Source organism: Lagopus leucura, unplaced genomic scaffold (genome assembly GCF_019238085.1).
Source record: "Lagopus leucura isolate 7727_CA_CO unplaced genomic scaffold, USGS_WTPT01 Super-Scaffold_73, whole genome shotgun sequence".
In the NCBI taxonomy this organism is placed as follows: Eukaryota; Metazoa; Chordata; class Aves; order Galliformes; family Phasianidae; genus Lagopus; species Lagopus leucura.
In genome coordinates, this window is record NW_024962252.1 from 376,749 (window position 1) to 394,515 (window position 17,767).

General features: G+C 41.9%; 1 protein-coding gene across 1 annotated transcript; it reads right to left on the reverse strand.

Annotated features, from left to right (window-relative positions):
• Positions 1-1,236: 1,236 nt before the first annotated feature.
• UBXN2A (UBX domain protein 2A) lies at positions 1,237-16,538 on the reverse strand. Its single transcript, XM_042885861.1, has 7 exons — positions 16,448-16,538; positions 13,951-14,003; positions 12,550-12,685; positions 11,613-11,722; positions 9,977-10,117; positions 4,539-4,703; positions 1,237-2,710 (listed from the first exon to the last, which is right to left on the reverse strand). The coding sequence occupies exons 2-7, from the start codon at positions 13,980-13,982 to the stop codon at positions 2,407-2,409; spliced, it is 888 nt and encodes a 295-aa protein (XP_042741795.1). The 5' UTR covers positions 13,983-14,003; positions 16,448-16,538; the 3' UTR covers positions 1,237-2,406.
• Positions 16,539-17,767: the final 1,229 nt, after the last annotated feature.

Here is a 17,767-nt window from a genome sequence, read left to right on the forward strand (position 1 = left end):
TCCCTGCAGGCATTCAGGGCCAGGCTGGTTGTGGCTCTGGGCAGCCTGGTCTGCTGGTTGGTGACCCTGCACACAGCAGGGGGTCGGAACTGGATGATCAGCCCAGGCCATTCCATGATTCTGTAATTAAGATCATTCAATTTCTTGCAGCACTTCAGACTACAAACACACTGAAGTCTACCAAAGCTGGAAAGAGTTGGAAAGCACACTGTATAGCCAAGAGAGAATCAACCTACCTGATCTCTTAAAACACTGGTAGCAGGAATGAATCAATGTTGAAATATTAAGCTCCTTTCCAAAAACCAAATCTGACAACAAGCAAAACAACCTTACCTACCTAAACATTGTATTTTCTCCTTTTAAATTCCATTTTACATAAACACTTCATAATCTTTTCATTTAATTTCTGTTGTAAACACAGGAGTAGTGTACTGCTACTTTGAAGTTACATGAACCTTTTAGATAAGAATAACTGTGTTTTACAATCGAGCATGTGTATTTCTCTAATATTTGGTTTTACATTAAGACTAATCCAAAAGAACTGATAAATTAAAGCCACTGTTCAAGCTAAGGGTAGAATATATGCCTGCAAGTGACTTGTCTCTTCAGTTTTATCAAGGAATTTGTCTGGATATTTTTTCCTACAGCTAGAGATTTGGCAGGCTTTTCATGTAATGGAAGAGAGAATGGAAGAGCAAACAAAATGCTATTGTATAATTTGCTACACAAACCTGAATGATGCAGTAACACAGCAAGTTTATAGCACTGAAAGCAGCGCATACTGTATTGCATAGCTTTCAGATATTCACTTTTTGAATACATGGGAGTAGTTATTTGTGCAGTTGACTTCAATTTGACTGTCCTCAAATGTCCTCAGTGCTCCAGCACTGAGAAAGTTGCAAAGTTGCCCAAAGAGGCTGTGGAGTCTCCTTGGAGATCTCTAAGAGCCACCTGGATGTGGTGCTGGCACTCTGCTTTGAGTTCCCCTGGTTGGATCAGATGGACCCTCTGAGGTCCCTGCCAATCTCAGCCATCCTGCGACTCTGAGAGAGACTCTGGAACAAAACTGGCAGTTTTATGTTCCTGTAAATGAAATAAGTCCATCCTTAGCATGAAGTAACAGGACTTTTAGAAAGAATTAGTCATTTCAATTAAATAATTTTCTATTTAGAAGAACAGAGAAGCCCAAAATGATCTTTAACCATGCAAAAGAAGTTCAACTCTGACAACCACCCATTTGTGTAGGTAGCACAAACAAGTCAGCATTTATTGAAGGCCCCAAGAAAGTCTTTACCGAGAGACTCTAGGTCCATACACAAACCCGTATGTGATTTAACACAACCAGTACAAAATATATATATTTAGTCCTTAATGTTCTCCTTTAGCAAAACCTGGGATGGTTGGGTACAAATCTTATGCCAAAAGCACAAGGACAAAAAAAAAAAGAAAAAAGATTTGGATGGAAACGGGGTGAAGGGGTAGAGGAGAAGCCTCGGTTTTCAAATACAGATTTTACATATCTTTGAAGTTTGCCTACATGCTGTTGACATCTCATCAGATGGCTAGCTCAGGACAGAGACAGATATGTAGTATAAAAACAGCTGTGTCCCTCTAAGCCACTTCAGCCACATGGCAAACTACAGAAAAATGAAGTTTCTCTGTGACGAGGCTAAAAGCAGATCTGTATCCTAGTGAGCCAGGTAGTTTAACATCACCCTGTCTGTAAGATACCTGTAGCAGAACACAAGAGACAGAAAACACTTCAACCATTAGGAATAACAATTCCTTCAGAGCTTACTTTGAGGCACTTCATATCCAGTATGCACCAGGCTACCTAATTTCAATCTTCTCACACATGCACCTACCATCATGTGAAGACTTAATAGGACATTCACACTGCAGATATTGTGATGAAACAGTAATTAAATACTAATGATACTTACACTGATTTTCAAAATACTTAGAGGAGTTCAAATGTGAACTTTCCTGCAGCATCTATTGCCTGTTACTAAAACAAGAAGGGAAACTGGAGCAACTTATATTGAAGTATAAATTAAATCAATCAGTTCAGTTTCTCTTTAGTCCAAAGTGCAAAAATAAATATTGTTTTTCCCTAAAGTGTGTTACCAGTAGTAATTAAGTCTCAGAGTACCATTCCACCTAAGTATACTCATTAAAGAACATGCTAGCAAAGCCAAGGAAATCATAAGGATAACCCCTGCCATACAGTTACCTCTGCTGCATTATTCAGCCAGGCTCTGATCACCAAAATTAGTTGAAAATATGTTTGTCACAGCAAATTACAGCACAGCACACACCTGCTCCCTAAGATCACACTAGGTAAGAATGATAGTGCATCCAGATATTGCTGGTTACGTTTGGTCTAGTTCTGCCTGTGTGCAGCTTTCAGTTAGCTATAAACTGATCTGAAGTTGTGCTTTTGATAGCGGTTTTTTGCTCATTCCTGAGCCGTCCATTAGGTGAAGCAGCAGTTTTACAGTCATTGTTAGGAGCTTTCAGCACTGAGAGTCTAAAAGGTTCAGTTGTTTTCCGAAGTCTCTGAACAACAACAGCATTTTGCAACTTTGCTTCCTGTAGTGTCAGCGTCTCATCTTGCAGCTCTCGAAAGGGCAGCGAAGTAGTCAGCATGAAGGGAACACCTCCCTCTGATCCTTGATACTTTGTTATGAAGTCTCTGACATGGCTTATTCTGAGAAGAAAAAAAGAAGACTCAGCATCAGTGTGCTCTAGCCTTAACAAAGAACACAACCACAACACACAAAGAACCACCTCAGGAACAGAATGAGACATAACAGCTGATGGCACAGAAATGGAGAAATAGGTGTCCTTCAGTGCTTGGTTCACTCGAGAGCAAGAAAATAAAAAGGATTCAAATGCTTCACCATGGCTCACGGACAGCTGTCACACAAATCTGCTATTTCTTAACCAGCTGGTGGAGCTCTACTTGATGTTTCCATAGCCAAGAGCCAGAACAAGGAAGCCTTTAGTATATGGTACATGCAGCAGAACCATAGAAGAAAAAGCAAAATTTGCAAAGATTTTTGCAAAATTTGCCTGGATAACTAGTTAATTAGGTCTTACAGTAGCCTCTGTCTCCCAAAATAGGAGCAGTAGTAAATTCAAGATGCCTGCTAAGATGCAAAGAATCTTTCAAGAGTAAGCAAGACACAGGTTCCCAAGGATTTTTTTTCCCCTGTTGAAGTACAGTTGTAAATAATACTATTTATCACAAAGAAAAAAACTCCTTAATATACTTAAACCTGTTAAACTTGGAATAACAAAGATAAAACCTTTATCTGGGAGCTTCTAATTAAGATAGCAATTGATCTTTCAGCAGTACATCACAACAACATTTTGCATCATACCTTAGGCTGCTAAGAGTAATAAGTCAGTACAAGTTAAGCACCTGAGCTCTTCTTCTGACCATTCATAATCTCAGCACTGTCAGGATAGGAGTCAGGATAGGATAGGAGTAAGACCTCTGGAGATCATCCAGTCCAAACCCCTGCTAAAGCAGGTTCCCTACAGTAAAGCAGGAAAGCATCCAGAAGGGCTTTTGAGTATCTCCAGAGAAGGAGACTCCAAAATCTCTCTGGGCAGCCTCTATTTACAGTTTATCTCGACAGCAGTCTGGGTTGCGTTAAAACCTATGATCACTTTAAAGTGATTCAGGGAGAAACACAGGCAATGTAACCTTTGCATATGACATGACTGTGTGGTACTGTGACAGCAAGTTACAAATTGGAGAATGGTCCCGAAAGACAGCAGTTCCAAAACTTAATGTTAAGCCATTAATCCTACTTTCTCAAGGTTCCTTCATACATCTGCTGTGCTGACACCTTCTGACTTCATCCCTATTTATAAGCCTCTTTGGGAACTGGAAACTGTAGTAATTAAGAATTAAGCACACTAGATGCATTTTATTCCAACCATGCTGACAGGACAGACGTGCAGGTGAATAAGCTCGCCTGCTTAACTTTGGCCCTCCCTGCATGATCCTCTGGCTCAGCTCAAAGTCACATCCTCTACTTCCTTTTACATGCTGGAAGAAATACAAGTGGATTTTCTGAAACTCAACAGCTGCTGTCTGCTCAACAACTAGCAGGTTTTCCTTTTTGAGTAAGTGATTTGCTCCAGATGTAGTCATTCTGTAAGAGACTTGTCATCATAAAAGCCACATAAATCCACTTAACTGTTTCTTCCAGCAGTGAACAATTCATATACCTTAACTTCCACTAACCTAAAAACCTCCAAGTTTCCTCAATGGATTTTGATTTACACTCAGTTACGAGCTGACTGGTAACATCAGCTCATGTTTCTCTCACACTCCTCTTACTTATTTGCTAAAAAACAATGAATTTTCTCTAAAATAATTTCAAAAAGATACTCCAGATAGAGCCAAAGAGCAAAGCAACGTTAAGTGAACGGGAGATGCAGATGAGTTACAGATATTGGACGTATCATACATACAGTTGTAGCACAAATAATTCAGATGCGAGCACAAATAACAGCATTACCTGTGTGAAACGTTGAATTTCTGAATTATCCTCTCCCCATCCGCTAACCAGATCTGGATGTTAGTGACTGGCTCCAAATCATTTAAGGGTACTACAGGAAGACGTCTTTTATCAGCAGCTGCTTGATGATCCTCTCTTCCTTTAGAGATTATCCTTGGAGTAGCACTGAAAAAAAACAAAACAAACCCAAGTTAATACTTCCTGTAAGTTTGAACCCATGTCCAGATCTCTTTTTCTAGAGCTCTCTGCCCTGTGTCAAAGAGCAAAAGGGTTATGGGATTTGATATCATTAAAAAAACTAGAACAACAACAAAAAAAAAACCAGAAAACTGTGCTAATAATTCCACATGGAAGTCTTCAACATGCTGAAGAATTTGCTTGTCTGCAGTAAGCATTTTACAAGACAGGGAACTGACATGTCAAAGGATTAAAGCACACGAGAGATTCTTTGTGTATTTTTGTACTCTAATCACACAGGTGAAACTATAAGGGGCTTAAGTTTGAATTTGCATACTCAATGTTAATTTTCAGTGCAATGTGATTACAGTAATTCCATTTAACTGAAAGCTGTTAGCCTTGATTTAGACTCCAGCGTCATTTCTTTCAGTTTAGAGACACTCTTTAGAGAAATTGATTTAATGTGGAAACCCAGGCTTGTGCATACACTTAGCTTTTGATTTGCAAAGCACTTTCAACAGCTCAACGTACCATAAGGGCAAAGAAAGATCCATAAAATAGCTTGACAGAGGGATTCAGTTAAGTGTATGGTCTTTGGAAAAAAAAATTACTGGCACAAATACTGGTTTTGAAACATCTAGAGCTTAGGTTTCTTTGCTTTCAGGAGCAAGCTTGTTCAGTATGTACTGTTTAAGTCATCACTAAGGCCTGATCCAACGGGCACATCCTCAGCACATAAACATGAGCAGATGTTTGCTTGCAAAACAATAGCAATGATTTAAGGAGTTACCATTTCTTCTGAGCTCTGTAGTGGTTACTGACTACGTGAGTGCTTCACAGGGGTTTCAGACAAAGCTCACTCCACACACCAAAAAAATCACCTATTGTTTCTTGAGGGAGAACTCACTAAACAATAGAACAGCAGATCATAACAATACAGCATCCTTATGTTCTTGTATTGTGTTAGTTTAATCATAATGCAGGACAGCCACAGGTCATTTTTAATTAAAAACGAAGATATCTACTGATTTGATACATTCAAGCTAACAGTCTTCTCAATCTGAAGCATTTCAAGAATTCTCTACCACTCGTGTCCAGGTAAGTGTTCTCATTCCCAGACTATCAGCCAGTAGAGGCACTTTTGATTTCTTCCACTGAAACTTGACCAAAAAAAAAAATTAAAAAGTTAAGCAATCTCAAACGATAAGAGATACTCACTACAGATGAAGGCAATAAGCAGAAACCACGTGGGGTGCAAGAAATAGGAAGCAATAGATTTCAAGATGTGCACCTGTACAACATTCTGGTTGCAGTCCAAGTACAGGTGACTTACTATCATCCATCTGCCCCTACTGATGTACTTATCTCACACTCAGCTTCTCGTCATGCTTGAGCTCAACAACAATAACAATAAACCCTAGCTGCAGTCCAGATTTGGAAAAAAAAAAAGCCCTTAAGCACCAGCAAGATAAAGTTAAACAATCTTGGCAATGGAAGTAAAAACAAAAATAAAGTGCAAATCATACTTAAGTCCAGCAGTGATCAGCTTTCTCTGGCTGCTTGATAGTGCAGTCCAGTTCAGGGCTTACTGACATGTAAGCAGCCACACATGAGCCAGCTGTCTCCAGTACAGCGGATGCTGGAGAGCCAACTCACTGTGCACTTCTGCCCAAGCTAAACCAGGCATGTTTTAGTCTCATTAGCTACAGCTGTAGTTCACACAACTATCTTACATATACACAAACTTTGATGCTGTTCTCAAACCACCTCTTTCCTCTTTCCACATCTCAGGGCTCGTAGTAGCATTGGAGATGATTCTTTAATAGCAAATATATGCAGAACCGAAGGCAACACATTAAACTAAGCTGCAAGAGAAAGAAGAACTCTACTCACCAAGTTCTAAAGCATTTCTACACTTAAATTTGTTCCTGTAAACTGACAGATAAAGCCATCTAGTGGTGGGAGCTCTGACCGAAGCCACAAACCAAAAACGTAAGTCTTCTATGAGTGTGACATCAAACCATCATCATTCCTTCTAACAGTTCATTCCTTTTACATCTTCCCCTGATAATCTTACAAAGATTGAAGAGATACAAAAGTCTCCAGGCAATTTTCCAAATACTGGGCTTTTTCTCTTTAAGTATTGTGCTTACCCAGACTAATGGGAAGAATCTTGAAGCACACTGTTTTACCCTAAGAATGTTATACAGCAAATCCATTTGCTACAAGTGATTTCAGTCAACAGCACAGCTAAGGTCCTTTCTAAGGCTGTTTTTTAAAATACCTTGTTAAACTTAACAGAGATTTTCAGCTGCAAATCTTGTGAGAGTCAAGCTATTAAGCGAACCTGAGTGGGGGTAAATAAACCTGAATATATCCATTTGTTATGCAGGTACCTGAGGTATATTGGAAAAGTCTTTGTTTCTCCTGTACAACATAAATGGAGAGGATCAAACTCATTTGGGTTGCATTAAAAATAAACAACAAATGAAAACAGTTCTAGCTCCTCTATTTTTCCCAAGCAAATGTTAATGAGGTGGTCAACAGACCAGTTTCTATTGAGACTCCATAATGCAGCCACTCATGTAATTCATTCACTTGGGAGCATCAGCAGAGAAATCTACAGAGATTATTATCAAGTTTAACTGATAAGCAAGTCATAAGCTAAGTAAATCATTCAGTCATTTGTTTCTCTTTTAGTTAAGCACATGAACGCAACTGTGTACAGGGAGTTCTACAGCTTCAACCTTGTTATGTTGTCCTTGTTTCAGCTGAGACAGAGTTAAATTTCTTCACAGAATCTGCTATGATGCTATGTTTTGGCTTTAGGAGAAAAACAATCTTGATAACACATCAATGTTTCATTTGTTCCTCATCAGTGGTTACACAGGACCAAGGACGTTTCAGCTTCTCCTACTGTCCTGCCAAAGGGAGGTGAATGAGGGGACACACGGAGCTGGTAGGGGACAGAACCAGGACAGCTGATCCAAGAGATCAAAGGGCCAAAGGGATCTTTCACATCAGATGGCATCATTTAAAAAACAATAAAACTGTAAGAAGTTGGCTGGGGGGAGGGAGGGAGGGTTACTGCTTCTCAGGGACTGGCTGCACGTAAGTTGGTGGGTGGTGAGCAGTTGTGTTGTGCATCACTTGTTCTGTAAGTGTGAACACTTGTGATTACCACTGATACCATTTCTCTCTTCCTTTTCTGTCTTAGCAAATAAAAGAAATTGCAGGTTGAGATAAAAACTTTTTTTTCCTCCCAATTCTTTCCCCAGTTCATTGAGAGGAATGGGTAGTGAGCAAAAGACCACGTGGTTCCAAGCTGACTGCTGGGTTAAACCACAGCATGTCCATCTCAGACAGTATTATTATTTCCCCAAAAAGCTCTTCTGTTCCAAGAGTAGCATATGGATGCAATGGACATTTATTAACATCAGGAAGCGAGGGACAGTTTACAAAACACTCACGGCTCATGTTTCTACCACCAGCAAAAAATATTTAGTAGTCTTGAAAGAAAACATTCTGATACCGTAGCACTGAATAGAGCAGCAACAGCAGGAGGGCGCATTCTATCCTGTTCATACAGAACAAAATTGCTGAGCAAGTTGTGGGATGTCTCAGTGTGCAAAACCACTCAAGCGAAAGTCACAGAATAGCGCGCTTCCAGAACCTAACGCGCCTACTGGGAAGCCAGATCATTACTTGCTGTAGGCATGACAGAGCACGACAAGCAACTGAACAACCTGCCACTTAGCCCTGCTTAGCAGCAGGCTGAAGATCTTTCTGCTTCCGCTATCTACATGCCTACTGGTAAATGAAATACGATTCAGTTCTTGACCTTTGCTCAGGATTTCAGTGCTACCAGAAGCGAGACTTGAGGCATTTCTCATCCACCTCTCAAGGGAAGTTCTCCCTATCGACCCTATCAACCCAAGCGTACAGCAACTGAATGAACAGCCTGTGCTACTGAAACAGATGAAACTGATCAAAGATGCTTGCTTCTCTAATGCATCCAGAAACCACTCACTCTTTGCCCCATCAGCCTTTTACTCTGTTACCCATCTCCTTCCCCAGCCTCACCCAGCTGATGCTTTTCCTCAGCTTGAGCCTGAACAGCAAACCCTTTCCACTGCATCAGAACAACCTGTTCATTTCAGGCTTCAGCACAGCCTACAGGTCACTAAGCAGATCCACCACTGAAGGTTTCCTGTAGGCTCCTGGTCACTGTGTTTAATTGCCAAGGCTGAAATCTTTTTCATGCATGCAAATCTTACATGACAGAAATATGTGAAAGATGACTCAGCAGAAGTAAGCTAAAGTTGCAGAGATTTATACAGGTGAACTCCTGGCTTGCCCCTGTGCAAAGGATTTCCAAAATGCTGTATGGTCATAAACCACGTCCAGTTTTTGTGCTGGTTGACTCTATCCACCCACACAGAATAAAGGAAAGAATGAGTGGGAAGTCAAACTGCAATGAACACATAGTTAAATGCTGAAGATCTTCAGCAGAATACAAAATAGTCTTTTTCAGCTCCAACACTCAAATTCCCCTTTTTTCATAGAAAGTACTGTACATTAACTTTTAACAGCACAGCTTTTTTATTAAGTCACAGAATAAAAGAAACTGGGAACAGTTATTTGAGAAAGTACTGTTCACATGGAAATTTTGAGAAAAGAAAGTCATTAAACTCCTGGCTGTGTGAGCAGGACCCCAGCCAGCAGATCGTAGGAGCTGATAATCCTCTACACAGCACTCATTAGACACGCCTAAATACTGAACTCAGATTTGGCCCCCAATAAAAGAAGAATATTGATAACCTGGGAGGGGTTCCATGGAGAGCCACAAAGATGTGGCTGGGCTGCAGCATCTGCCTTGGGGGGAGAGGATGGAGAAGGTGGGCTTGTTCAGCCTGTGGGAGAAACTGTACTAGGGGCCTTCACAGCAACCTGCCAGTACCTACAGGAAGTTATCGGGCTCCACACGGAGAATATAAGTTGAAATAAGGTAAATTCAGATTGGGTATAAGGAAAAACTTTCTCCCTCATGAGGTCAGGTCACTGAACCAGGTTTCACAGCCTCCATCCTTGCAGAATTTCAAGGCCCAGCTGGATAAAGGCCTGAGGAATCTTATCTGTCCCCACACGTGAGCCTGGATTAGAGAACTCCAGAGGTAGCCTCCAATCTGAGTTATATGATCCCTTACCATACGTATACTTTCCTTCAGCTACTCAATCACAGATTACGTCAAGTTACTCACCTTCCTAATCTGTAACCATGACCAGAAAAGGGATGAAATATTGGCTTTTTTGATGACAGATACAACTCATCTTTTTTGTCCTCCACTTTCACATCTACCTCTTCCTTCTCAAATACTTTCTGCAGCTCAAAAGGCAGCTCCCTTAAGAAAAAAAAGACATCAGAAAAAGAATTATTATATTGTCTCAGTATCCAAAAACACATTAATGATTAATACCAGCTGTGTTTACTCTTGTAAAGATCATGCTTTAATGATTTATTAATAATCGTACTAACTGCATGATATGCAAATAACTCCAAGTTCTTGAGCTGCAAATTAAATACAACTTGAACAATAAAATAAGACAATGTAATTCATTGAATGATACTGAAATTTACCCAGTAGTTACCACACCAAAGTACATGCAGAGGGTTTAATATTACTGCAGTGATACACAGCAAGTTCTTTTTTTTTTTGTAACTCATGGGAATAAAAAGCCCAAAAAAACCCATAGAAAACAATGATCAACTTTTAAGGAGAAAGACTGAGGTTAGAAACAATGTGTTTAATTACTGGTAAACAGGAAACTCAGCTTTAAGAAATCAGATCCCTAACAGCTACAGTCTTTAGCGCAGTAACATCACTCAGCAGTGCTTTATTTGCCTTAAGCAGAACACAAGGCCTTTGGGTGGTGCTGAGTGCTAGCCTACCATCACCAATTATGCAGGAACCATCTGGTAGTTACTTAGCACCTCCATAAGGAAACAGAGAAAGGGAGGTGGTAAACTTTTGACTTCCACAAAGAAAGTAGAGGGCTCTCAACAACGCAATCAACTGCTATTAGAACCAATGCAGGTGACACGCATAAGGTAAAATGTAAAATCAGTAGTTTTTGATGGGCTTGTAAAGCACAGAAGAGATGAAAAATAGTATGTGAATTAATTACACCATTCATGAAAACGAGTTATAAAAGAATATGATGCAAAATTATTTTCTCCCTTTTATTTGTATGGGATGGGGAAACAAACTACAACTGAAAGGCTCAAATTATACTGGTTTCTATGTTCAATCTGCTTTTTTAAAGTAAGACTGCATCAAACACTAGCAGAAATCATTCCAGCATGCTCAATTTCAGTAGTTGGATAAAAGTAAGATCACTACATACACACACAAGTGAGTGAAATAGTAAGTTGGTACAAGGGAAGATGACTGCAATTGAAGGCTGATTGAAGCTTCCCGGAATTACAATGCAGCAACTGCGCCCACCAAAGGCTTTTTTCATCAATAAGAGGAAAACAAAGACCAGCAAACCAGACGTGCTTAACCACTTGCACACAGACTGCCAGCAGAAGTACCATTTGAGCACTGGCTATTACTGGGCACGATGACTTCCTTTTTATTTCATTCTGTGTCTGCTGTGCCTCTTACCAACACTCACTTTTATCTACTCCATCAGCAACTGTACGACTGCTTTCAGCTGCAGTATGTGAAACTTGTGAATGTGAGAAATCATCGGCATGGCAGGAAATGACAGAGTCAGCAGACCGTGCTCCTGCAGGGCTACTGGAGTGAAGCAATGCCAAAAATTTGGAGTATGAGCAAACTGTAATCCAAAGCACGTTAACTCAGGCAGATGAGGAACAAAAAACTCCCTCACCCTTTTTTAACGGAGTCCAAGAACTGCTGATTTCCAACATCAGTGTAGCTTCTAAGTTCACCATCATTTACTGTAAACCCATTTTTCCAAAGTTTAATGATCACATCAACCTGTAGAGCAAGAACAATTTTCAATTTAACGCTGATTTAAAACTAGCTTTATATAACCAACCAGTACCTTTGATTTTGAACCATCCAGTGCATGGAATAAAAACACTAAAAGAAGACTCACTGTAATGTGTTTTGACCCTGTCTTGACAGGTAGACTGACAGCAAGGGGGAAGTGAGATTTCTAAGCATCAGTCAGTTAGAAGTAAACCTCACTCTAGTCATTATGCTTTCTTTGGGCAAAAACAAGCAGAGGGGACAATCACCTCCCTCTCCCTGCTGGCCACCCTTTTTTTAATGCAGCCCAGAACACAGCTGGCCCTCCAGGCTGCAAGCACACTCTGCTGGCTCATGTCCAGCTTCTCCTCCACCAATCTTTGGGAGCAACAGAAATACATAAAAAGGACAGAACCTCTTACATACAAAGCCATGCTGAGCATCCCATTACCACCACAACTATATAAAAGAGAGTAAGTGAAAAAACCTGGATTATTTCTTCATAGAAAGGGGAAGTTTGTAAGAGTTGTAGCCTGAGATGGCAGTTGTCACTCCTTGCACTGAATCAGAAGCTCTCTCTCTCTAGCAATTAATCAGAAGTGCATGAGCTAAGTTCCAGAACAAGAGTTCTATAGTGGTTTTTGGGTATCAGAAGCAGAATTATAGGTTTGGTTCAGCCAGAGATGGCAGACTGCTCCTACTGCTGTCTGACTTCCGCATACATTTTCCTACAGGCGTATTGGATAAGACTGCTGAACTTCTTACATTTGTTTTCTGGAGTATTCCTGGAGTGCTATTATGTTAAATTAGTATTTTTTTTTGTCAACATCTACCTGGTTCTTGACTGTAGTTGGAGACACGCATATTGCACCAATCTTCTGAGCTTCTTCAAAAAGGTCATTGACAAAATAGTCATGGTTTTGTTCTGTACCATTCAAAATCTGGCCATCAGCTCTTGACTTACACATCCTGCAGAACAAATGCACAAATAACAAAGATGCTCCAGACAGCACAGAAGACAACAAGCAGTTACCCTAGAAGTTCAGTACTAAAATACATGCTCCCCTACACCAGCTTACTTGATTGTTAGAAAACATCAAGCCAGCTTTGTATCATGCCTTTTGCAGCTTCAGGAACCTGTAACTACTATTATTTGCACTTCAGAAGCACAATTGAAAAAGTGACAATAGGAAAGGCAAACTCATATATGAAAAGATTCTAAACATGGTATCAGAGCAAGGAAAGCATCTTTGGAATGGAACTCAGACCACTGCAACCAAAAGAAAGATCTTTAAAGCACCGCCATGATACAGGCTACAGTGACTTCAGCTTTAAAAGCCACATACAGGAAAACTGAAGATGTTAATACCTTGGAGATGGCCAGAATATTAAAAAGAGATGCATCAGCCACTTCTTTTCGTAGAACACTGTATACGTAACAGCTATTTCTCTGTTAGACTCTGACCAATCACAATGCAGATATATGCAAGGTGAATGAACGATTATGTTGCAGTTTAGATTCTTTGCATACTAAGAGGATTATGCAGGTTTTGGCAAACACTGCAGGAGTTATTTCAACTGGAGATTCAGATGTCTATTTTAAGTAATTCAGGAAAAAAAAATGTAGCTCTTAAAAAAAAAAATCGAGTTTTATGAAGAACTCTGCAATAAATTCAAGGAGAGCAATGCTTACTTGAACAGTAATGAGCTACATTTGCATTAAAAGGAATTATTGTTTGCAATGCCTCTATGCAACAGTAGGAATCCCTAAGGATTAATGTATTTAGGTAAAGAAAAACTCAGTGACATTAAGAAAGACTTCAGAAGCACGCTGTACCATGCCTATATTCATTTTCTCAGAGAACAAAACAAACTTGGAGCATTATTTGAGGCAACAAGCTGCCTTTCCTTTATCTCACAAGCATCTGGAAAACTGAACACCTCCATACTAAATGTCAAAGTACACAGTGAGTTAGCAAACTGCAACCCTGTCTTTCCATTTAAGTAAAATATTTATGCCACTTCTAGCATCCAGGAAACACTTTGGGTATTTGAGAAATCTTCAAGCAAAAATCTGTGTTTTTTTTGTTTTTTTTTTTTTAAACTTGGGTGTATGTGGAACAGAGGGTACAGCAGAAAAGACTGAATTCTGAAATTTAAGAGAAAGTTTGAAAAGTCCTGATAGGACAAAATAGGAAAGAAAAAGAAAACAGCTCAGGGAGATGAGAACCTACCATTCTTCCTTCACAGTTTTGACATTGTCCATGTTTTCATCCTGGTGTTCCTCCTAATTAGGAAAAGAGACAGTTAACAAAACAAAACCCACACAGAAAACAGCAGACCACACGCCTGGCACTCCTGCCTACTGCTGAAGCTGAAATGGTCTGTAAGTTTCTCCTGTGTCGAAAGTGAGTTTAACCAGAAATCTGAACCTTTCCCCTGTCCCCCAAATCCCCCCCAGTCTCCAGATGGTCGTTTCTAATTTGATGACATGTGAACCAAACCTCGCTTTCAGACCTTTTAAATGAAAATTACTCTCACATAAAGAAATAAGTTCCACAATAATCACGTGAATTGCAAATACACATCCACAGCCACACCAGCTGAGGAAAAGGAGATCACATTCCTTCTCTCATCAGCATGACTTAAAATCCCCTGATTCTCAGCAACGCTGTGAGGCAGTCACAGGAAAACTGCACTGCCACTGCAGGCACTCCGATGACCTTCACTTCAGCAGAGCACATTACCCAAAGGTGCAAGGTTTGTCAGGTTCCCCTTCCTACCATACCTTACTAGTGCAGCATTCAAAGAACTGCATAATGTGCATTATCATTTCTAGTCTATCACCCAGTTGGAAAGAAAATCCTGGATTCAGATGTACTAAATATACTACAGGATTAGTTTGCCAAGTCAGAGAATGCCATACCAATCTTCTGAGCTCTCTGAGGAGAACTTACAGAGAGTCACAAAAAGCTAGAGACCCCCCAAACCACCCTAAAACTAAACAAGCTTCCAGAAGGACATAAATTTTAAACAGCAACTGTTTAAGTATTTCTGGACACAGGTTACACAGATTACACTCTGCTCCTGGCAGGATTAGGACGAAATCATCATGTTGTGCACAGATACCAACATCAAACTAAGCAGCAATAGCCCATGTGCTCCCAGGAAAAAAAAGATCACGTACAGCAAGACTGAAATAAATTTAAAATGCTCCAACCATCTAACTTAACAGAAGATGGAGATGTTAGGGAAAACAACATTCACTGAAATGATAAAAAAAAAAAAACCAACCAACCAACACATAAGCTTCCAGTTCAGTACTAATTCATGTTCTCCTGGGATGCTGATATTGACATTCCTTCATCTCAAAACTCTGCAACACACTTTCTGCTGAAATGTAGGTAAGCCTTCAGAAAACACTCCTAACAACCACAAAGATTCATTCTGTGTTACTCTGAGAAAGTTCAGGCAGCCTTCAGATTATTTGCTTCTACTATATGCTAGGTCAGAAAACTACTCTTAGAATACCTCTGACATGTCATATAAGATGTGGTATGGCCTTTTGTTTTTTTTCCCCCTCACAAACAGAAAATTATAGATGGCCAAACCTGTGCAGGTACATTGCAACCTCATGAGTGTATCTGACTGCTGCACTTGGAACTTTGCACCTGCCCTGCAAAACAGGAACTTTCTGTAATCAGCATAAGAAGATGCTTAATATTTTTATGTTCATCAGCTTCTCTCAAACTAACTTTTAACACAACTAAGTAATTTTCCTGGATTAAATCTGTGTTTGCGTGTATCTTTTGCCCCCGAGCCACCTCTAAGTGCCTGCTTCTGTTGATTTTTCTGCGAGCTGTCAGCAGAGCTGCTGACACACGGCACAATGAGGGAGCTCAGAGGATTTCTGAGGCCTCCAGCCCCCACCAGCAGCATTCAGAACCGCTCAGCTGTGAAAGTCGCCGCTCCCACTGAAGCTCAACAGCCTTTAGAAGGTGTTGGGTTGCAATCAGAAGAAAGACACATGCTAACATATCACGGAAAGCACAATGCAGCGTGTTGGTGGTCACGAGCAAGGAGCCATTCGGGCACAGCGACCAGATGAGCCAGCGCTGCTGCAGAGGGAGCAGCTCCCTCCTGCCAACTTCTGACAGACGTCACCCACAGCGCTGGGAGTTTCGGTACGGCTTTTGTGACAAACGTATCGCAGAGCTGAGCTTCCAGCTGCCGAAATTAAACAAAATAAAGGGGAACGCGGGGCTGCCAGCCTCCCAGCGGCTCCCAGAGGAAAGCTCGCCGGCTAACTTCGGCAGAAGCACAACTTCTCCAGTCGCAAGCTGAGCGCGCTCTGCCAGCGCAGCGCCCAGAAATGACGGACGCGGCTGAGCGCACCGCAGCGCCCAGCGACGGGGAACAACTTACGGATGAAAGCCGGGCACGGAGGGAGAGCGCCAAGCCGACGCGTCCAGGTAAACGCGGCTCCAAGACCTCCAGCCAGCAACGCGAGTCCGCGCATATCGAAAAGAAAAGCGGAAAGCCTCCAGAGGCGCCTTCCCCTCCGCTGCCCCAAACCCCGACCCGCCTCAAGGGCAGCCCGCGCAGGGCTATATTTAGAGCTCCTGAGGTCACCCCGCGCTGAGGCGGGGCGACTAAGTTCAAGCACTGCTCGGAGCAGAGGGGCCGCCGGCTCGGTAGGACCCGCTCCCCCGGCTCACCGCACCAACTCACCCGGCCTCGCAGCGCAGCACCGCCCGCGGCCTCCGCTCCGCACCAACTCCTCGGTGTCCCGCGCTCCACTGCGCATGCGCGGCCAGAGACGGCCCGGGCACCCACGGCCGGGCCGGACCGGGCCGGGCGGGGAGGAGGGCTGCGCCCCGCCCACAGGGAGGGCGGTGTCGGGGCGCCATGTTGGAAAGAGGGCGAGTGGAATTCACCTTCCTTCGCCTCGTTCCTAATTCGCTTTAATTAATAGGAAATCCATGAGTGAAGTGCGATCGGTGATAATTCTATAAGCAAAGGTCACCCGGTGTTTTCTTCACGTGTTGTGCAGTGTAACAAACAAAATGACATTTTTCAAAGCTATGACTGAAATGAGATGCTTAACCTCTGAGGCATGGACACCTGACCCCTGGCAGCTGAGTTTATTCCCCTTCATGCTGCTATACATTACATCACACCGAGCCACTTGAAGGCAATTGGCCTTCAGTTTGAGCTGGATGACATCTAACTGTGGCTCCTGCCTACAAATGTGCAGGGGAGAGTTGAGCATAGGGAGATCCGGGAGAGATCCGTACGAACACAAGGAACAACTTTACTTTGTGTGTGACAGAATTCTGGAACTGACTGCCCAGAGAGGTGGCGGAGTCTCCTGTGGAGACATTCAGGACTGCTGTGAATGTTTTCTTTTGTATCTGCTGTAGGGAATGTGCTTTAACAGGAGGGTGGACGAGGTGATGTCCAGAGGTCCCTCCCAACCCCTACAATTCTGTGATTCTGTTGAGTTTTATAGCTCTCACATATCATAGAATCACAGAATAGCCTGGGCTGAAAAGGGCCACAATGATCATCCAGTTTCAACCCCCCTGGTTGCCAACCAGCAGACCAGGCTGCCCAGAGCCATATCCAGCCTGACCTTGAATGCCTTCAGGGATGGAGCATCCACAACCTCCTTGAGCATCACCAGCCTCTGTGTTAGAAAGGAGGAAGAAAAACTTCCTCCTAATATCTAACCTAAACCTCTTCTGTCTCAGTTTAAAACCATTCCTCCTTGTCCTATCACTATTCACCCTCGTAAACAGCCATTCCCCTTCTGTTTATATGCTCTCTTCAAGTACTGGAAGACCACAGTGGGGTCTCCCCGGAGACCTCATATACACATATACATCTTATCACTTTACACCTACCCGAGAGAAGGTTGTAAGAAGCTGGGGGGAGCTGTTTTTTCCTAGTTAGTGATAGGAGGAGAGGTTGCGGCCTCAGGATGTGCCAGCAGAGATTCAGGTTGGATATCAGGTAAAACTGCTTCTCCAAAGGAGTGGTGATGCAGTG

Coding starts and splice junctions, on each gene's coding strand:
- UBXN2A (XM_042885861.1), bottom strand. CDS start 13,982: ATGGACAATGTCAAAACTGTGAAGGAAGAATG. Junction 4,704..9,976: donor CATGGTTACAGATTAGGAAG/GTGAGTAACTTG, acceptor GTTTTTTTTCAG/TGCTACTCCAAGGATAATCT. Junction 2,711..4,538: donor AAATTCAACGTTTCACACAG/GTAATGCTGTTA, acceptor TTTTCTTCTCAG/AATAAGCCATGTCAGAGACT.